The 21,030-nt window shown below is 44.1% G+C and overlaps 1 protein-coding gene across 3 annotated transcripts in view; it reads left to right on the top strand.

Annotated features, from left to right (window-relative positions):
• The window catches only part of PHF12 (PHD finger protein 12), a 51,481-nt gene that overhangs the window by 22,549 nt on the left and 7,902 nt on the right, over window positions 1–21,030 (top strand). For 2 of the 3 annotated variants that reach the window (XR_009247005.1, XM_004593923.3), the window contains exons 3-8: window positions 7,751–7,823; window positions 10,631–11,024; window positions 12,770–12,890; window positions 14,068–14,200; window positions 17,713–17,877; window positions 20,587–20,745. Coding sequence is in view for 2 of the 3 variants with exons in the window: in XM_004593923.3 (XP_004593980.1) it covers window positions 7,751–7,823; window positions 10,631–11,024; window positions 12,770–12,890; window positions 14,068–14,200; window positions 17,713–17,877; window positions 20,587–20,745 (1,045 nt within the window). In the remaining variant the exon portion in view is untranslated. Of the gene's footprint in view, window positions 1–6,981; window positions 7,097–7,750; window positions 7,824–10,630; window positions 11,025–12,769; window positions 12,891–14,067; window positions 14,201–17,712; window positions 17,878–20,586; window positions 20,746–21,030 lie in introns of those variants that run through there. The other variant, XM_058676714.1, reaches the window with a different exon arrangement.

Raw genomic sequence — 21,030 nt, 5'->3', positions numbered from 1 at the left:
ACCTGGGCATGCTGTCCACTGCATAGGCATCAGTAATTGAGGAAGCCCAGTCCTGACACATGCAGGTGGTCCAAGGTTGGATCATAATTCTATGATCTTCCCTGTGGCTGGAGATTTGAGTCCACTGGTCCAGTTAGGGAGTCCCCCGAAAACCCTCATCTGGAGTAATCTCAGACCTGACTACCATGTGGCAGCCAGTACAGACCACACTAAAGTGTGGTCCCAAGGTCAACAGCACCGGGAAATTTATTAGAAATACTAATTCTGAAATCTAATTTCTGACCTAATGGACCAGTTTTGGCAACTACATGTGCCAGGGTATGCTGGAGATTCACCCCATTTGGCCTTTGCCCAACCCCAGGCCCCACAAGTGTCAGGTGGGTTTTTGTCACATGAATTCTGTAGTCCAGCCTGGCTTAACCCATCGCAGTCCCAAGCTCTCCACATAAACTGTCAAGTGGTGTAGTCCCACAGAGATAAATTCACAAGTCCTTTACAGAATCCACCCTCAGATCTGGTTCTCTCATATTCTGGTGGATGCTATTGCCCAGTCTGATGTGGCCCAACCCCTGCCCTGACACTCATGGGTGGGTATTGCAGCCTAGCCCAGCCAGGCATGCCCCCCAGTAGCAGCTTTTGTGAGCACCAGTGGGTGCCAGGTGATGCTACTGAGCCTAGTCCAGGTCTCCCACACGGGGAGGTACCCTGGCCTGATCCAGACATGCCCTCTGATTTCCTCCCTCTAAACCAATTCTTCTCAGCTGCTCTGCCCGCATTCCTTCCCTGCCTCCCCTGATTATTTTACAAAAAAAAAAAAAAAAGGAAGGGAAGGCAGGAAGGAAGGAACAACCATGCTGGTATACTAGCATAGTTAACACAAATTTGACATTAACCAGGCTCAGAATGCCTGTTAGCTATTGGCTGCTATTCTCCCAGCAGTGTAACACTTGCCCAGGTACAAGGCAAACTAGGCAGTTGCCTACAGCTGGGCGTAAACTTAAGTCTGTGTTTAAGAAACTTAAAAAAAAAAAAAAGGTTTATTTTATTGTTACTGGAAAGGCAGGTATACAGAGAGGAAGGTCTTCCATCTGTTGATTCACTCCCCATTGGCTTGAATGGCTGGAGTTGAGCTGATCCAAAGCCTGGAGCCTGGAAACTCTTCCGGGTCTCCCACATGTGTTCAGGGTCCCAAGGCTTTGGGCCGTCTTCAGCTGTTTTCCCAGACCACATGCAAGGAGCTGGATGGGAAGTGGAGCTGCCGGGACAGGAACCGGCAGCCATACAGGATCCTTACAAGTGCAAGGCAAGGACTTTTTAAGGTTTCAAAAGCAGAATGGCAGTTAGAGTAAGAGAGAGACTCTGACCAACCTTTCATCTGCTGATTCATACTGCAACAGCCAGGGCTAAGCCAGACCGAAGCTGGGAGCCAGGAACTCCATCCATGTCTTCTATGTGAATGGCATTTGTACCACCTATCCTATGGGCTTTCTTTCCCAGTTGCATTATCAGGGAGCTGTATCAAATAAAGAGCAGCTGGGACTCAAACTATCACAATAAAATGCAAGGCTGGTGTCACAAGTGGCTTACCCCACTATACCTGTTTCTTTGCCTTTCAGATAAATTAAAAATATTTTCTTTTTTTTTTTTAAAGATTTAGTCATTATATTATAGCCAGATATACACATAGGAGGAGAGACAGAGAGGAAGATCTTCCGTCCGATGATTCACACCCCAAGTGAGCCGCAATGGGCCAGTGCGCGCCGATTCGAAGCCGGGAACCTGGAACTTCTTCCGGGTCTCCCACGCAGGTGCGTGTCCCAATGCATTGGGCCGTCCTCGACTGCTTCCCCAGGCCACAAGCAGGGAGCTGGATGGGAAGCAGAACTGCCGGGATTAGAACCGGCGCCCATGTGGGATCCTGGGGCTTTCAAGGCAAGGACTTTAGCCGCTAGGCCATGCCGCTGGGCCCAAAAATATTTTCTTACTGTTGATTCTTAGACATCGTTTACGTAGAATGTTAAGGATAAAAATCTCCTTAAACAAATGTGACAAATAGTTTAAAGAAAAATTTCCTGGGCATTTTCAAGTTATGCAGGAATTTTGCTTTAAGTTCCAGGGTTTAATGCTATACTCTTATTGTTTCTACTTAAAGTAGCACTTGACATGGCAGATTTTCCTAGTTTCTGCATTGCCTTGTTTCTCTGGATCATGGGGCACATACACAACAGATATGTACCAAGCCTTCGCAGTTCATCGCTTCCTCATCTACTTGCTTCTTTAGTGGAATCTTAGGAGGTTGCTGATTAAGAAGCAGAAAATTGGAGCAAGCAGTCTACTGAGACAGGTCTGCAAGCTCTGGAGGACCACCAGTGAATGGTCACCTGCAAAGTCTTCCCGAGTTTTCTCTATTATATTTCTACAATAGGCAATACCAAACCTAATGAAACGCAAGCCTGTAATTTGCAAAGATCTGCAGACTCTGCTATGCTTCAGCAGCTGTCAAATCATAATTAACCTTAAAGGCTGTCACTTCTGATTTTGCTTCTCTTTATTTCTTTTCCTCTGCCTCTGGCTTTGTGCTGAGAAACCCAACATCAAACATGTAGAGCAGAGAAGAGCAAGGCAGGGTGGTATGGACTGAGATCTTTCATCAAGATGTGAATGGTCTCTCAGCTGTCCTTCAGACCTTACCCCACCTGTTCTCGAACTTGGTGGTAGAAAGATTTTTCTTTTTTCTTTTTTCTTTTTAAGATTTATTTATTTTTATTACAAAGTCAGATATACAGAGAGAGGAGGAGAGATACAGAGGAAGATCTTCCGTCCAATGGTTCACTCCCCAAGTGAGCCGCAACGGGCCAGTGCGCGCCTATCTGAAGCTCGGAACCAGGAACCTCTTCTGGGTCTCCCACACGGGTGCAGGGTCCCAAAGCTTTGGGCCGTCCTCAACTGCTTTCCCAGGCCACAAGCAGGGAGCTGGATGGGAAGTGCAGCTGCCGGGATTAGAACCGGCGCCCATATGGGATCCCGGTGCATTCAAGGCGAGGACTTTAGCCGCTAGGCCACGGCGCCGGGCCCAGAAAGATTTTTCTTATATCACTCTTGACTACAAAGACCTTTCAATGGAGCCCTTTCTGTATCCATTACAAAATTAAGTTCCAGCTTTTTTATATTGCAAGTAAGATCTATGTGACCAGAAATTTGCCTCTCTCCCTAGCTCAGTCTGCCAGCTCCCCACCCTTCCCATACTGGTTTTCAGTGCTATCTCTTCATTCATTCCAGGGCTGGTACCCATAGTCATACAACCCTTCCACTATTCCTTCAACTGGTGAGTTTGAGACTCAAGTCAGGTATTCTCTCCAGGAACCTTTCTCATGATTCCACCAGAACATTTCTGTTGCCAAACCGTTGTAACCCTGAATCCACCTGTCCATGCCTAACTTACCTCTGTAACTTAACTGCACAAAGCCTGGTATGTGCTAGATACTCAAAAGCTTTTAAGGAACTGGAAAAACACTAAATCACAAAACAGTAAAATGAAGGAATCAAAGTTTGTACTTGCAGACCTCAATTGCTGCTCCTTTTCTTTCTTTTCTTTTTTTTTTCTTTCTGTAAGATTTATTTATTTTTGGGCCCGGTGGTGTGGCCTAGCGGCTAAAGTCCTCGCCTTGAAAGCCCCGGGATCCCATATGGGCGCCGGTTCTAATCCCGGCAGCTCTGCTTCCCATCCAGCTCCCTGCTTGTGGCCTGGGAAAGCAGTCGAGGACGGCCCAAAGCATTGGGACCCTGCACCTGCGTGGGAGACCCAGAAGAGGTTCCTGGTTCCCGGCTTCGAATCGGCGCACACTGGCCCGTTGCAGCTCACTTGGGGAGTGAATCATCGGACGGAAGATCTTCCTCTCTGTCTCTCCTCTGTGTATATCTGGCTGTAATAAAAATGAATAAATCTTTAAAAAAAATTTATTTATTTTTATTGGAAAGGCAGATTTATAGAAAAGAGCAAAAGAGACAGAGATTTTCCATCTGCTGGTTCATTCCCCAGTGGCAGAATGGCTGAAGTTGAGCTGATCCAAAGGCAGGAGCCAGGACCTTCCTCCAGTCTCCCACGAGGGTGCAGGGTCCCAAGGCTTTGGGCCGTCCTCAACTGCTTTCCCAGGCCACAAGCAGGGAGCTGGATGGGAAGTGAAGCAGCTGGGACATCAACGAGCATCGTTATGGTATCCTGCCACTTGCTAGGGGAGGATTAGCCAACTGGGCCATGACACTGGGGCCAGACCTCAGTTTCTTTCTTTCTTTTTTTTTTTTTTTAATTATTTATTATTTAACTTCATTAATTACATTGTATTATGTGACACAGTTACATAGATACTTGGGTTCTCCCACCCCTCCCCAAACCCTCCCACCATGGTGGATTCCTCCACCTTGTTGCATAACCACAGCTCAAGTTCAGTTGAGATTCCCCCATTGCAAGCGTATACCAAACATAGAGTCCAGCATCTTATTGTCCAGTCAAGTTCAACGGCTTCTTAGGTATACCCTCTCTGGTCTGAAGACAGAGCCAGCAGAGTATCATCCCAGTCAACAGACCTCAGTTTCTTATTTAATCACCCTGCCCATAATTTATTTTATTTCTCTTTAAGCAATTTGAAAATAGGGTGCTAAAGGATATGAAAAAATTATTTGGAATGCACTTACAGAGAGACAGAGACAGAGATAGATATCACTGGCTCAATTCCTAAATGGCCATAACGGCTGTAGCAGGGTCAGTCCAAAACCAGGAGCTTTTTCTGGGTCTGCCACATGGATGCAATGGGCCAAGCACTTGGGCCATTTTTTACTGCTTTCCAAGCACATTAGCAGGGAGCTGAACTGGACGTGGAGCAGGTGGGACTTAAACCTGTAGCCACAAAGGATGCCAGCTCCATAGGCAGATATTTAGCATGCTATGCTATGATGTTGGCCCCAAAGGCCATTCCTTACAGAAGGAAATCATTGGGGGGGTGCAATGGCTCAATTGGCTAATCTTCCAACTCCAAGCACAATCTCCCAAATGGGTGCAGGTTTGTGTCAAGCCTGGGACCCTGTACCCACGTGGATGGCCTAAAAGAAACTCCTGGCTTCAGTTGGCTCAGCTCTGGCCACTGTGGCCACTTGGGGTATGAACCAGCAGATGGAAGATCTCTTTGTCTCTGTAAATCTGCTTTTCCAATGAAAATAAATCTGGGAGAAAAAAAAAGCATTGAAAGAGCCAGGTAATGCTAAGGTTACTCTATCAGATTTTCAGCTGTTCATCAGTGCAAACCATGGAAACACTGTAATGAGACAATGCTGTTTGTCATCAACATTCTTCCTAATCCTAAACCTAGAAAGAGCAGATTGGTGACTTCCTATTACATCTAGTGTTTCACAGTTCAAAAAATATTATAACAGATGCTCTTATTTTATCTTCACCACCACACAGACATAATGAATTCTTACTCAAATCATACAGGTGAAGAAACAGGTTTATTTTATGCCAATTAGCAGAATCCAAATTAAAGTTTCCTGGTTCTTTCAAATCTTGAGTGTGAGCGATTTTCTAAGCACCTTTAGCAGTTCCCTGAGATGTGCACTGTGGCACAGCAGATAGGTTACTGCTTATGACATGCATATCCTACCTTGGATTTTGATCCCATTTGGGTCTCAGCTACCCCATTCCCGACCCAGTTTCCTGCTAGTGAATTCTGGGAAGCAGCAGATAATGACTGAAGTATTTGGGCCCTTATCATCCACGTGGATGGAGACCTAAATGGAACTCTGGGCTCCTGACTTTGGCCTGACATGGCCCTGGGTATTGTAGGCATTTGTGGAATGAGTTAGTGGATAGTATGGCTCTTTGTCTCTTCTTGCTCTTCCTTTCAAGTAGGACACAGAGCAGTATCCATTTGGGTTTTTTTTTTTTTATTGTTATTATTATTTTTAACCCTGAGGTCAAGCATTTCCTTCTAAATCAGTGAGTATTTACTTTGTTTCCATTGCTTGCTAACAGATGCACTGAACACCACATTGGAGGACAAACAAAAAGCAAGTAATTTATCATCTACCACATTAAGGGAAAACATAAACAAAACAAAAACCCAGCACCTTGAATGAGAAAAGACCAGTGTTTCATTCATTCAACATTTATGGGACACTTATTTTAGCACAGGGAATATGCTGGGATTTCAGACATGGTCCTTCTTTTCAGGAATCAGGTTAGAGCCAAAGTCCAAAGGACACTCAGTAATGAGAACCCATACAATTAATGACAAATTAATTAAAATAGCCTGTACTGGCAAGCACACACAAGAATCAGGTCTGGGATTACCTCAGATAAAGTTTCTTTGGCAATCCCTCCAACTGAACTGCTGATCTCAGAACCCCAACTATGAAGAGACTATGTCAGCCAGTGGATTCTGAATAGATTTCATCGCTATTGGAACGGGTGAGATTGGCAACAATTCAAAACTGTTAAACTATCAAAACTGCTTGAGCAGGACCCTTGGAGCGAGCCTCACATCGGGCACCTGGGATGGGTGGTAGGCTATCTGACTTTGCAATAAAAATAAATCTTTTTAGAAAACGATAAGACCGGGAAGAGACCCAATAATTGTCTTTGTTCCTCTAATTAAAAAAAAATGCAGGAAGTGACTCATAAGGCAAAACCTGAGAAGTGCTAAAAGAGAATTAAAACATACACAAGTCTATGATAAATGAGTAATTTGAAAGACCTCACAGAGTGGCTGTGTTCGTTTTTCTATTGCTGTATGACAAACTTCCCTAAAACTGAGTAACTTGGAACAGAAACTAATTATTACCTCTCACAGTTGTAAGGGTTGCCTGGGCTCAGCTGGATGGTTTTTTGCTCCATAAGCTCTTGGCTGGGGCTGCTGTTATCTGGAGGTTTGACTGAGCTGGTATATGCAAGAAGACTTACATGGCAGTAATTAATTGGTGCTGCCCATTGGCTTGGGATTCAGCTGAAGTTGAGTATTGGAGTGAATCAAGTCTCCTGTGGCATTTCATCACTTACAGCTGTGCTATGAGAAGAAACATTCTGGGCATAGAGAAGTATGAATCTGTAGGTGCCTTGAGACCCAGCATTGGAAGTTATAACACTGTCACCTCTGCTATAAATGTTGGTGAAAATAGCCTACATGGCAATCCCAGTAGAAGAGAGAAATGGACTACCTATGGATGGGAGGTAGAACAAAGAATTTGCAGGCATCTTTCATTCATCACAGGCTGGCTGTGGCAGGCTTTAAAGGATGAATGAGGTTTTGACAGGCCAGAAATAGCCGTCTCAATTTGAGTAGGAGAATACTTACCTGAAAGGGACCTGGGAACTTGCAATCTGTGACTTGACTTGATTAGCAAATGAAGGAACTTTATCTCGAACAATACAAAGGACTTTTTGGTGATGTGATTTAGCAGTGATGCAGAATATGCGAATGATTGTCCAAAATAGTTCTTTGCACCTTTTCCTGTAGGTCCAGTGATAGTAGTTCTGGGTTGACCTATTTTTTAGGGTGTGATAAAGGGATGCTGCTTGTTGCTGTGACCGTTATAAATGATGCCAAATAAACATTTTAAAGAATGAAAGAATCCTTCCAATACTGTAGACTGGTCAAAACAGGAGTTTAGGGACACAGTTTTTTGTACAAGTCCTGGCTAGGCATTTTCATGCTGCATCAAACGGTTAGTTTCTTAGTCTTGCGCTTGTCTTTCCCTGCAGTAACCCTCCACTGAGTGAAGAGATGTTGCCACCTGGAGAATGGATGTGTCACCGGTGTACTGTTCGCCGAAAGGTAATGGTGCTGTTTTCTGAAAGCTTTGCTCAGAGTTGCCAAAACTAGAGCACTGATATACTAGAACTAAGACAGCCTGGCCCTGAAGGTGTTTTCAGTTCTTCTGTCTCTTTTAGCCCTGGAATCACCTCCACTTCACCATTGTGAAGTTGGCGATCCAATAAGGCTTAAAAATCCAAACATGGGCTGCTGAAACAGACGGAAGAGATGTGCTAGTTTAATCCTCCATTTAGTTATTAGTAACAAGAAGTCTGAGCTAATAAGTGGCTTTCATGTATTGGCCTTATTCATGGCAGAAGAAGATTCCTTCTCCAGATTGATAGGAGGAGAATTTTTCTCTCATTCCAAGGCATATAGGTTACTGGTATAGGCTTGGCCACATACATTAAGGGAAGAAGATTCTGAACACATTTTGTACCCCAAATAGCCTGATCAAACTTTAGTTCCCTTTCCCTCGGCTTTGATAATTCTGTACCTTTTATTTATTTATTTATTTGTTTATTTATTTTAAAGAATGTTGTTCATTATTTCCTACTTTGAGAATTGCTGTGGGGTGTAAGAGCTCAGTTCTTCCTTATCAAAAAAAGGAAATAAGGTTATTTCTACTCAGGTAGTGATTGACCTCAAATTATCAGCTGTGGATTAGAATTTTCTCTAGATTGTAAACTACTCTCTTCCCTCTCCTGCTAATTACACACCAACCCACTCCTTTCTTGTGACATCATCTCTGTTTCCTGGCCCCAGAACATGATGTCACAATGTATGATTACTTCCTTGGTTGCAGAAACAGGATGAGATGATTCAGAGATTGTGGTTTGTGTGTACACAGTTTTTGGCATTTGAGAAGAAGGTAAACAATTAGACATTGTATTTCAACTGTATGCACAAGGATTCCTAATAGGAAGCAAGCCAAAGTCAAATTAGCCACCTAACCACAGCTTTAGTTTGATTTCTCCTAAAGTTCACAAACCATGTTGTTATGTTTTCCAAGATTATTACTGTATATTCCCAGTTAGTTTAGAACAGGGCAGTTAGAGGCACCTTCCAGTTATGGACTTTCAGAAACTTGGCACTCAAAAGAAGCTGGGCCTGAAAGGGTCAAGAGGAGGGGAAGGAGAAGTGGTGAAACCAGGAAAAGAAGCTAGAGAAATGTAATTTATGTTGGGTTAGTTCCCATCATATGCCAGATTTAATCCATGCAACTTTCAAAGTGTGCCAGTCCAAGATCTCTGTCCTATTTGTTTGTTTTTTATTTATTTGGAATGCAGAGAAATAGGACCCCTGCTGCCAGACTAGGTCAAAGCTGGGGTCAAGGGACTCAATCCAGATTTAGCAAGGACCCAAATACTTAGACTGTCACCCTATGCCCTTCACATCAGCAGGAAAACTGGACTAGGGCCTACACGCACTACCTGATGTGGGCTGCAGGCATCCCAATCAGTATCTTAAACTCTCCACCAGTGCCTACCCCTAGATCTCCAAATTAGAAAGAGACTAAGGCTCAAATGTGTAGAACAACTCCCCCAAGGATTCAGAGGCATTGACAAGGCCAAGATTTGAACTAATTCCAAAGCTCTGTTATAAGTTTTCTAGAAGCAGGACTATTTACTGGGATTATACTATGCCTTTTTCTAACATAGGGTGATTATCCTGAGATGCTGCTCTGACCTGCTTTAACATGGACCTCTTTGCCTACCGGTGCCAAATCTGCTTTTTCCCCCAGCACCTCTACTCCCCTTTGGCCTCCTGTATTTACACTAAAGTGTATTGAAATGATACATCCTCAGGTCAAACTGATGTTGAGGTCTATCGTGATTCTGAGTGGAGAATAGGTGTTCCTCCCAATTTTGAACCCTCCCTTTCATGTATATGGACTTGTCTATTTCTACCATGTCTTTGAGAGAAGGAGAATAAATGGGATTTTACTGGTCTGACATTATATAGAGAGAAATTTCAGCTCATCAGGCCCAAGTTACCCAGGGTCAGAAGGAATCAGTGACAGAACTGGGCCAAAGTCACAGATCTCCTGACTGGAGACCAGTGTTAAACTTTCACTTGAACACTATTTGGAGTCCCATAGGAAATTATATAATCATCCAAATATGCTGTTGAGTATATTTAGTCTTTCTGTTTCCTCACCTTCTAAGAATTGCCACTTGCCAAGTTCCCTTAAAACTGAAACTTTGAAAGCTGCTATCCTCTGATCCCATGATTGCAGAGCTGCAGCTTGCCACACACCACTCCTCCAACCTTGAAATGCAGTCACTTCACATGTTGGCACCCTCCCTCCCTCCCTGAATAGGTAGCTTTCTTGGGCTGTTTTATATTTTACTGTTGCTTTCACGAACTTCTTTTCTTTTGAGCCAATTTTTAAAAATCGTTCAGAAGGTCAAGATGCTCTAAGGAAAACCCCAGCAATTGTTGATTCTCACTATGGTACTCTCACTATTTTCACTTCAGACTCATTAAATTCATTCTCAATGTGTTAACTTTTTGGTTCTTTGCCTTGTATTTTGTGTTTAGAAGGTGTGTGACATGTGGTGAAGAGTTAATGGTGTATAATTTGTGTAATCATCCGTAATTTTCCATGCTTTTTGGTGATTCCCTGCCTCAGTAGTTTTCTTAGGTTTAGTTCAGTGCAGTTGTGTCAGCTTCAGCAAACCAGTTTTCCAAGTCCCCAGATGGATGACTCTGATAAGTATGAGATTTGGGTCAACTTGGCTAGTGGTCTAGAGGGATGTTGTAGTAGCCATCTCTTTCTATTTTGTGGTAGTTTTTGTGATGGACGTGCCTTCTCATTTGCACAGAAACGAGAGCAGAAAAAGGAGCTAGGTCATGTCAATGGACTGGTAGACAAATCTGGCAAACGGACTACATCCCCCAGCAGTGATACTGACTTGTTGGACAGATCAGCTAGCAAAACTGAACTCAAGGCCATTGCCCATGCCCGGATCATGGAAAGGAGAGCCAGCAGGCCTGGTACGCCTACATCCAACGCCAGCACAGAGACCCCCACCTCTGAGCAGAATGACGTCGATGAGGACATCATTGATGTGGACGAGGAGCCTGTCGCAGCAGAACCGGACTATGTGCAGCCACAGCTGAGGCGCCCTTTTGAGCTGCTGATTGCTGCTGCCATGGAGCGGAATCCCACCCAGTTTCAGTTACCCAATGAACTGACTTGTACCACTGCACTACCAGGTTAGCTAAACATCACCATATCTCTTTCTTCCACTCTTTTCCCCCAAAGATTGCTGTCCAGCAGAAGAGCAGTACTAGTGGAGCCACTGTCTCAGGCTCCCAATTCTGCCTGGAGAAGTCTTTCACGGTTTCAACTACTGCAGCGTATATTCATTTTTCCCATTTTCTGAGTCTCAACTCCCTTCCTGCCCCTTTCTATTGTATTATTATTATTATTATTCCTCTTCTTCTTCTTTTTTTTTTAAATTGGAAAGTCAGATATATAGAGAGGAAGATCTTCCGTCTGTTGATTCACTCCCCAAGCAGTGACTAAAGCTGAGCCAATCTGAAGCCAGGATCCAGGAGCTCTTCAAGGTCTCCCAAGCAGGTTTAGGGTCCCAAGGCTTTGGGCCATCCTCAACTGCTTTCCCAGGCCACAAACAGGAAGCTGAATGGGAAATGGAGCAGCCTGAACATGAACCACTAGGCTATCGTGCCATACCCTAGTATTTTCTTCTTAAACTAGGTATTAGAGTCAAATGATTCAAAAGTTTAAAAATATAAAAAAGCCTTACAGGGAAAATTTTCCTTCCCATCTGTGTCTGCCACTTGCCTACTTTCTTTTATCCTGCCTTTCACAGATAACCACTGGTTTATGTTTGTGTTTCCTGCCAGAATTTTTTTGTGCCTATAGAAGTAAATGGAGACATGCTTTTAGTTTATCCTGGAGCAACATACCAGCTACACTGTTCTGCATCTTGGTTTTTTTACTTATAATATTCTTTACAGATATTTCCATAACAGTGTAAAATGTCCTGTTTTTATGTTGTTATTGTTTTTTAATGGTTGCATAGTAATCTATTATACAGATGTGCTATAATTTAATCTTTTTGTTACTATAAGTAGTGCTTAAACAAGTAACTGTGAATATATCACTGTACACATGTATAGATAAGTGTTAAAATTCCCGCTAGAATTGCTGGATAAAAATTGGTTGGGCCCAGCAGCGTGGCCTAGTGGCTAAAGTCCTCGCCTTGAATGCCCCAGGATCCCATATGGGCTCCGGTTCTAATCCCGGCAGCTCCACTTCCCATCCAGATCCCTGCTTGTGGCCTGGGAATGCAGTTGAGGACGGTGCAAAGCCTTGGGACCCTAAACCTGCTTGGGAGACCTAGAAGAAGTTCCTGGCTCCTGGCTTCAGATCAGTGCAGCACCAGCTGTTGCGCTCACTTTGGGGGTGAACCATCAGACAGAAGATCTTCCTCTCTGTCTCTCCTCCTCTCTGTATATCTGACTTTGTAATGAAAATAAATCTTTTTAAAAAAATTGGTTGACTTAGAAATGGTGCATATGGAATCACAGCTTTTCTGATTTCTACAAAAATAAGTGCAGTTGTGACCTCTTCCCCAGCCAGCTCCACAGAATAGTCTTTGGACCTTTTAGCTGGACAATTGCAGTTCTTGGTTTGCCAGGATCTAACTTAACATTCTGACCACTTAATGTTCATGAAACAGGGAGGAGTGTTTCTGCTTCAGAGGTGACTTCCTGTCACAGCCCTAACTTTGGTCTTAGTCCACTCCTCTCCACCCCTTCTCAGTCACTCTCTCTTCCCCTCCGCACCCCCACCTCCTTTTTTAACTGGCCCCAGAGGCCTCAGGAAGAACTCCATGTCTGGCCCATGGCGTGTTCCTTTTATTCTGTTTCTATATCCCAGGCTGGGAGCTCTGAAGCCAGGAATAATTCAGCACCACTAATTTCTCTTCCAGGTTCTAGCAAGAGGAGAAGAAAAGAGGAAACCACAGGGAAAAATGTTAAGAAGACCCAGCATGAGTTAGATCACAATGGTCTTGTTCCTTTACCAGTCAAAGTCTGTTTCACGTGTAACAGGTATTTTCTTTGGTACCAAGGGACTATTCCTCATATGTGGCAAGTGACATTTCTCTCTCTCTCTCTCTTTACGTTAACTCTTCCAAACTATATGTGTTAAATTTGGGCATTCCTATTCATTCTGATGAGCATCTGAGATACTGACTCACTGCCTGCCCAGAGACTTGAACATGTTAGCAACACAGTCCCTAAAGAACTGCAGAATACATGTGTTGTTAACTCTGATGATAAAAGTTAGAGAGGAATTGGATTCAGATTGAGGCATGAGATATTTAGACTAGCAGGAAGGATTCTGGTCAGTAGGGACAGAAGTCCTTGGAAAAAGCAAAACATTTTCAAATCATGAAGATAAGTTTAAAAGTAGTACAAGTTTCCATGGAAGTCAGTGTGCATAGCACTGGATGCCTTCCAAAAGCTCCTGGACTGCCCCAGTTGTTTCCTCCCTGGGACACTGGTTTCCTTCAAATAGGATCTCCTCAGTGACAGAAACCAGCCACTTCAATTACCGAAGCAGGACTTGTTGGCTTGGGTGTGATAGAAGGACTGTGTTTTGGTTAGAACAAAACTGCAGGAAAAAAGAGCCATCAAAAAATGTTCTGTGGCAGAAGTTGTAGAGAACTGGAGTAGAGCAGAACCCTAGCTGTACAAACCATGTCTTTAGTACACCTCAGGGACCCAAGGAGTATCGCTGCAAATCATACTGTTTAAGCATCCCTTGAACTATGTTTACTTGAATACATTACAAAACCATTTTCACAGCACACTTCTAGATATTTGTCAGTTTTTCCAAGAGCTTCAGGCAGAATTTTTCTTCTTACTTGTATTTAAGATTGTAGAAAATTTCTAGTGGTTTTTTTTATTTTAAGAAAGGTAATCCCTCTCTCAAGAAGTAAATAGATCAGAATAGAGTTATCTGCTTTCCCCCAGGAAAGCATTCTATTGAGCACTGATAATTCTGCTCTGACAACTTTGCCATACTCCAAATAAACACCCACTTCTGCAGAGGCATTCCTAGAAAATAGAACTATAGTAGCTCCCTCTCCTTCCTCATTGTGAATGAAACTGAATGGTTGGTTGGGGGGTGTGATATGATGGCAGTGTTTTAAGATTAATGAGGAAAATTGAGTATGTGTTTTCCCATCTTGCCACAGAAATGGCCTACGTCTCTTTTTTGCAGGAGTTGCCGTGTGGCCCCTCTCATCCAGTGTGATTATTGCCCCCTCCTGTTTCACATGGACTGCCTCGAGCCACCGCTCACTGCCATGCCCCTGGGCAGATGGATGTGTCCAAATCACATCGAACATGTGGTGGTAAGCACAGTAGTGGCCATTCAGTCCACTGCAGGCTCAGCTGCAGTATGAACTGACTAGGTAGAAAGCTTAGCATTAAGGTCAGCCTTGTGCCAGAGTTCATGATAATCCCACAGATGCCCACTTCTGCAGACCATCCTACTCGGTTCTAATATTCTCCCAGAATATTAGATAGTTGATGATATAGCCCTCTTATAGAGCTTATTAGATCCAACTTTTTGAGGAAATAAATGGTTGACTATGTCAATTCCCTGTCCCACCTTTGGATGGCACGTAAGAGTTACATCAGTGGATGTTGTGAGAGGGTCCTGTTGCCTTCTCTCTGGGCAGTTTAAGGACTGCTTCCCAGGCTAAAAGGAAACATTCATTTACCAGCATCAGAGGAGGTTTAGAACCCTGGCAGAGGCAATTAGGCTAGTCTCTCACAAGGTCGAAAATAGAGGCTCTGGGGACATTCCCTCCTAAACACAGCCTTTCTGAATGAAAAAGGTTACAGCATTATCTGTCAAAGATGATCACTGTGGGTTGACTGTGTGTACTCCCAGGCCATCCTCAGTTTAAAAAGTTACACATGTAGGGAACATTAAGAGCTTTGTAGTATTATTTGACTCCACACACTTGGAAGAGAAGTTACTTAGTATTATTTTCCCTCAGCCATTAAGAAAGGTTTTCTAGGAGGAAGCTTCTCTCTGAGGCTCAGTGTCTTGTTTTGCTTCCTGCTGAGCCAGAAATAAAGTTATTGTAGCAATTGACTCAAATATGAAGTGTTTTGTTTTTGTTTTGGAAGTTTTTTTTTTTTTTTTTAGTTCTTTGAGAAGCAGAATACTAGAGAAAAACTAAGAGAGCTAGGTCTTCCATCCACTAGTTCACTCCCTGAGTGCCAGTAAAAACCAGGGCTGGGGCAGGCTGAAGGCAGGAGTAAGGAACTACAGGCTGAGCTCCCACATGGGTAGCAGCCGCTTGAGCACTTGAATCATGCTCAGCTGTCTTCTAAGGAGAGTTGGGAGGGAGCTGAACCAAGCGCAGCAACCAGGGGATACCAGCGTCCAAGTAGAAACTTAACCCCATTGCCAATAATACTAGCTCTTTTTATGTATTTATTTTTATTGGAAAGGCAGATACACAGAGAGGAGGAGGTACAGAGAGAAAAGATTTTCCATCTGCTGTCTCACTCCCCAAGAGACCACAACAGCCGGAGCTAAGCCTATTCAAAGCCAGGAGCCAGGAGCTTCTTCTGGGTCCTCCCCTGGTTACAGGGTCCCAAGGCTTGGGCCATCCTCACCTGCTTTTCCAGGCCACAAGCAGGAGGCTGGATGGGAAGCAGAGCAGCAGGGACCAGTATAGCAGCACCAGTAAAGGATTCCAGGTGTGCAAGGTGAGGACAATAGCCACTAGACTACCGCACTGGGCCCAGGTTTTATTTTTACTTGACAGGCAGTTACAGAGAGAAAGAGGCATGTTTCATTTACTGCTTAACTATCCTAATGGCCACAGCAGCCAAGGCTGTTCTTAGCTGAAGCAAGGAACTGAAAGCTCCATCCTTGTATCGCACCATTGGCAACAGGAACCCAAGCTCTTGGACCATCATCTGCTGCCTTTCTAGGATCATTAGCAAAAAGCTGGATCAGAAGCAGAGCAGCCAGAACCTGAACCTGTGCTGTGACATATAATGGTACAAATAGAGGCTTAGCCCTATTGCATCACAGTCCCCAAATATAAGTTTTAAACTACATTGTTCCAGCTTTGAGAAATTATTAGTTGGCTGTTTTTTTGCTAGCCATTTAAATGTTTGGCCTAATTTACTAATTAGGAAGCTACCACAACAGATCCTTCTTTTCTTTTAAATTAAAATATGTAGGTCAAGGCCAGCATCATGGCATAGTAGGTTAAGTTTCCACCTGCAGTGCTGGCTTTCCACATGGGCACTGATTCACATCCTGGATGATCCACTTCTGATCCAGCTCCCTGCTAATGTGCCTTGGAAAGCAGCAGAGAATGGCCCAAGTGCTTTGGACCTGGCATCCACAGGGGAGACCCAGAAGAAGCTCTTGGTTCCTGACTTGAACCAACCCAGCTCTAGCTGTTGTAGCCATTTGGGAAATGAACCAGTGGAGGGAAGATCTCTCTCCCTCCCTCCCTCCTGCTTCCCTCCCTCTTCTCTCTGTAAAACAATTTTTGGTGCGAAAGTATATAGATAGATGTGTTAAGAGAATAGGGGCCATATTTTCAGTATGCCTTGCATATGCTATTGCAGAAATTCTACTTTCTTCCCTCCATTTGACCTCTAATAGTCTTCCAAGATCACCGCTTCCCCACACTGCCCCATAGAAGACTGTGATGCTAAGATGGGTTCACTGGGCCCTGGTACAATGGCTCAATGGCTAAATCCTTGCGTAGCAAGTGCCAGGATACTATTTGGGGACTGGTTAATGTCCCAACTGTTTCACTTCCCATCCAGCTACCTGCTTCTGGCCTGGGAAAGCGGTAAAGAATGGGCCAAGTTCTTGGGACCCTGCATCTATATGGGAGACCAGGAAGAAGCTCCTGGCTCCTGGCTTCAGATCAGCTCAGCTCCAGCTGTTATGGCCACTTGGGGAGTAAGCCAGCGAATGGAAGTTATTTCTTAATATCTCTCTCTCTAAATTTGATCTGCCTTTCCAATTAAAAAAGAAATGAACAACAACAAAAAGTGTAACTGGAAAGACATGGTATCATGGACTATGAATAAGGCAGGGCACACAGGGTAGTGCTGACCCAGCACTCAACTATGCCCCTGTGTAGAACACAGTTCTGCTTCCTGTCAGACTCCCTTTTGCTTGAAAGGGAATGTGGGTTTCTTGAGGGCCAAAGCCCGTGTGTGTCTCCTCTGAAACTTGTGCTACTCTTAGGGTCCCCAGACAAAGGATGCTCTGTGCTAAAGCAGAATTTCATTTCTGTCCCTCAAATCCCTCTAGGGAACAGGAATGTGAAGCACTCCACTGGATAGGGAGGACAGATTCTCAGCCATGGTCCCTGGCCTTCTGACAGAAGTGTTGACATCCTTTCCCCTGATTGAAATCCATTTAGCAAAGGACATCTTTTTTCTTCTTTCTTTCTTCCTTTCTTTCTTTCTTCCTTTCTTTCTTCCTTTCCTTCCTTTCCTTCCTTTCCTTCCTTTCCTTCCTTTCTTGAAAGGGAGAAAAGAGAGATTTTCCATCACTGGTTCATTCCCTAAGTGGCTACAGCAGTCAGGGCTGGGCAAGTCCAAATTCTGGAGCCAGGAGTTTCTGCCAGATCTCCCCTGTAGATGCAGAGTCCAGCCTCTGCTGCTTAACGAGGCACATTAGCAGGGAACTGGATTAGAAGTGGAACAACCATTTGGGTGCCCATATGGTGTGCAGCCCTGAAAGTGCCAGCTTTATTTCCTACAGCTCAGCACCGCCTTAAGCCTATTTTTTAAGCCCAGAGAATAGGGTTAGCTAGATAGGGTTGGCTTTCAAGCCCCATCACATGGTTGTTTGCTTTGTCCCCAGCTGAACCAGAAGAATATGACACTGAGTAATCGGTGTCAGGTATTTGATCGTTTCCAGGACACCATTTCACAGCACGTTGTCAAAGTGGACTTCCTGAACCGAATCCATAAGAAACACCCTCCTAATCGCCGTGTGCTCCAGTCTGTCAAAAGAAGAAGTTTGAAGGTGAGATACAGCTTGGTGCAAACAGAAGGATAGGAGTCACTGGGCCTTTATGGGATAGACAAAGAATTGTCCCTGTTTTAAGGAGAGACTGGACCCCCTAGAGATGTGTGTGGTGCCTTGGCAAGTAATGAGTGGCAAGTACTTACGTTTTAGTACTTGCTGGTAGTGGTGAAGATTATGGAGGCCAGCCCCTAGTCAGCCTTGAAAGTCTGCCAGTTTCTAGTGCTCTGAAGGGTAAGTGCTCTGTTAGTGCTGCTCCTGCCACCTGACACATCCCATCTCTGCTTGTTAGATGTCTGTCTCAGAACTATCTGGTTAGCTAAAAATGGGACTGCCTAAGCAGAGAGCGCTCCATGAAAAATGAGGAGCTACTCATAGCTAAATAGCGTAAGAGGAAAATATCTAAAGGAAAATTAATTTTTTTAAACAATAACCAATTACATCATCAAATGATGTTATATAACCAGTAGCCCAAATTGTAGTGTTGATATAATATCTAACATTTGTGTATGATAGTTGCTTGAGAGTGACCACAGAAATTAACAGAAAAATGTCCTTCATTGAAAAACTTTTGGTGATGCTGAGGATCACATTTGGTGATGTTCAGTTGCCTCATTCAGTTAACTTAGCCCATCACTGTGTACCCAAATATAAACTCATTTTTCTCTTAATTGATCTGATAATCCTCTGTGCCAACGGAAATCAGTAGTTCTGAAATATGGCCACTTGGTGGCAGCCACACTATGAAATCAATCACACCACTCCCATCACCTCCAGAGGGTGTTGGCTCTAGCAAGATGCTATTTGTTGAAAATTGAATAACAAACTCTTTCCTGAGTAAATATTTATACTTCAGTGGAAACACAGATCTTCTAAAAATTAAAGTATTTTTGGTTGAATGTAAGGGATGTTAGAGGTGGCATACCTCCTACCTCAAACAGATTTAAGAGCAATCCAGAGTATCGTGTACCATGTAGATTAGGAACACAGCATTTGTGAAGTATTTTTGCTATTGTGAGGAAAATCCAAGGGTATCAGCTCTCTGAAAAGCATTTTGCACTTGGAGATTGAAATGACAACTGGAGCAGCATAGGACAGCAGTGAACCCCAGCTCTCTCCAGAGCATTAACCTTTTTCCTTGCTGAAAACTTAATGTCTGTGTTGTAGGTTTTTGTTCCACCTATTTCTTCACTCTTGTCAGGGAGTGGCATGGGGACAGCCTTAAACTAGCCCACTGCTGCATTCCTGGTGATCTCAAGAAAAAACCATCACACTGGCTAACGCAGGGAGATGACTCTGAACTCTGTATTCAGTGGTTTTCCCCTCTCTCATATCTGGTGTGCTTATCCTACAGATACCTCAGTATCAGTCTGCCCAAGACTAAAAGTCTTCCACCTTTCCATATTAGTTCTTCCTATGTTAGCTGTTTTGGTTAATGACTGTGATCTCTGCCCAGTCCCACAAGCCTAAAATCTTAGAAACCATTTTTAGCTCCTTTCTTCTGAAAGGACCTGGTCACCAAATCTGTTGGTTCACTGGATGTTATTCAAATCCACTACTTACTTCACAGCTCTGGGCTGTATGTTTTCCTCTCCTTCTCTTGTTTCTTCCATGTCTGCCAGCTTCCTTTTTCACCTCCAAGATTCGCTCAAATAATTACTTCCTATAAAATATTCTATAATCATATTTCCTGTCCACCAAATTAAAATAAGCACTCACACCTTTATGGGTTTGTTTGTGACAGAGTCCCTGGTCTGCTGGTCCATTTTCCCCAAGTGCCTATAATGGCAGGAATGAGGTCATTATAAAACTGGGAGCTAGGAGCTAAGGTTTATCTCCTATGTGGATAAAAGGAACTACCTAAGTCAGCACTGCCGCCCACCGCCTCATAGGAGGGAACTGGAGTCAGGAACCTAGACCTCTCCTACTTGTGACACAGACTTCTTAACTTGTAGGCTAAGCCCCTGCTCCTCTATTGCTATGGAATAGAACAGTATTTCCATTTTCTCTCCACTAGACTGTGAGCTCCTTGAGGGCAGGGCTTGAATTTTGTTCACCTCTGGATCTCTAGGACTTGGAACAGAGCCCCGATAAGGAGGTGGTGTTCAATAAATGTTGGTCGAATGTATGAATGACTCTTGGCTTGCGTGACTCTTTCATTCTTGCATGCTGTGATTCAAAGAAGATCTTCTATATGTCCAAAAAAGAGGTCTTCCGTTGTTTCATGCGTCTTGAATGAATGATGAAGAAAGCTATAATTTGATTGCATGCATATCTAGAGTGAGACCTCATGCCATGCGTTTCCACCATGAATAGACCTCATTTAGCATCTCTTTCAGTGATTGCTTACCCGTCTCCCAAACCTGACACTAAGCAATAAGAACCTGGAATACTACTCTGAAGCCCTGTCCAGTCAGATGTTTTTAGGCTGATGCAGAAGACACGTGACAATGGTGTCTGGGGTCTACAGGCCTTAGTTCTTGAGAAAGAAACTAGGGGGATCCAAGTTTCATGCCTGTGCCTTTTCAGGCCAATGCATGTATCAGTCACTGAGATGGGGGACTCAGACCAGCTGTGGCATACATGGCCTCCTTGTCCTCAGTGGATGGTTCCTCGGGTACAGGACCACAGAGCAGTGTGGTAGGGCAGAAGCACCTGCGCATGTTGGCATATCATCCTTCCTTCCTTCCCTCTGTCCATCCTAAACAGGTTCCTGATGCTATAAAATCTCAGTACCAGTTTCCACCCCCTCTCATTGCACCCGCGGCCATTCGGGATGGGGAGCTGATCTGCAATGGGATCCCTGAGGAATCACAGACGCACCTTTTGAACTCTGAGCACTTAGCTACCCAGGCAGAGCAACAAGAGGTGAGTGAAGACAGGACAGGGCTGGGTTCCAAATCAGTCTTCTGCCATCTCACACAGCTGGTGTTGAAAGTAGCCTCAGTATTGTTCCCATCTCCATACCTCCAATCCCTGCCCTTATCCCCCAGTAAATGTTCCACAGACAACCACTGGCTCAGATCCCAAAGGCAAGTAAGACAGAACTACAGTCAACGGTCTGCTTCTCTCCATCGGTCCCAGTACACTGTCAGATGGGCACATCTGTAGCTCTTGTAGATAGGTGAAGCGATGATGCTGGACCGCAACAAG

This window comes from Ochotona princeps, chromosome 17 (genome assembly GCF_030435755.1).
Source record: "Ochotona princeps isolate mOchPri1 chromosome 17, mOchPri1.hap1, whole genome shotgun sequence".
In the NCBI taxonomy this organism is placed as follows: Eukaryota; Metazoa; Chordata; class Mammalia; order Lagomorpha; family Ochotonidae; genus Ochotona; species Ochotona princeps.
This window is presented reverse-complemented; position numbering and strand designations above follow the sequence as displayed.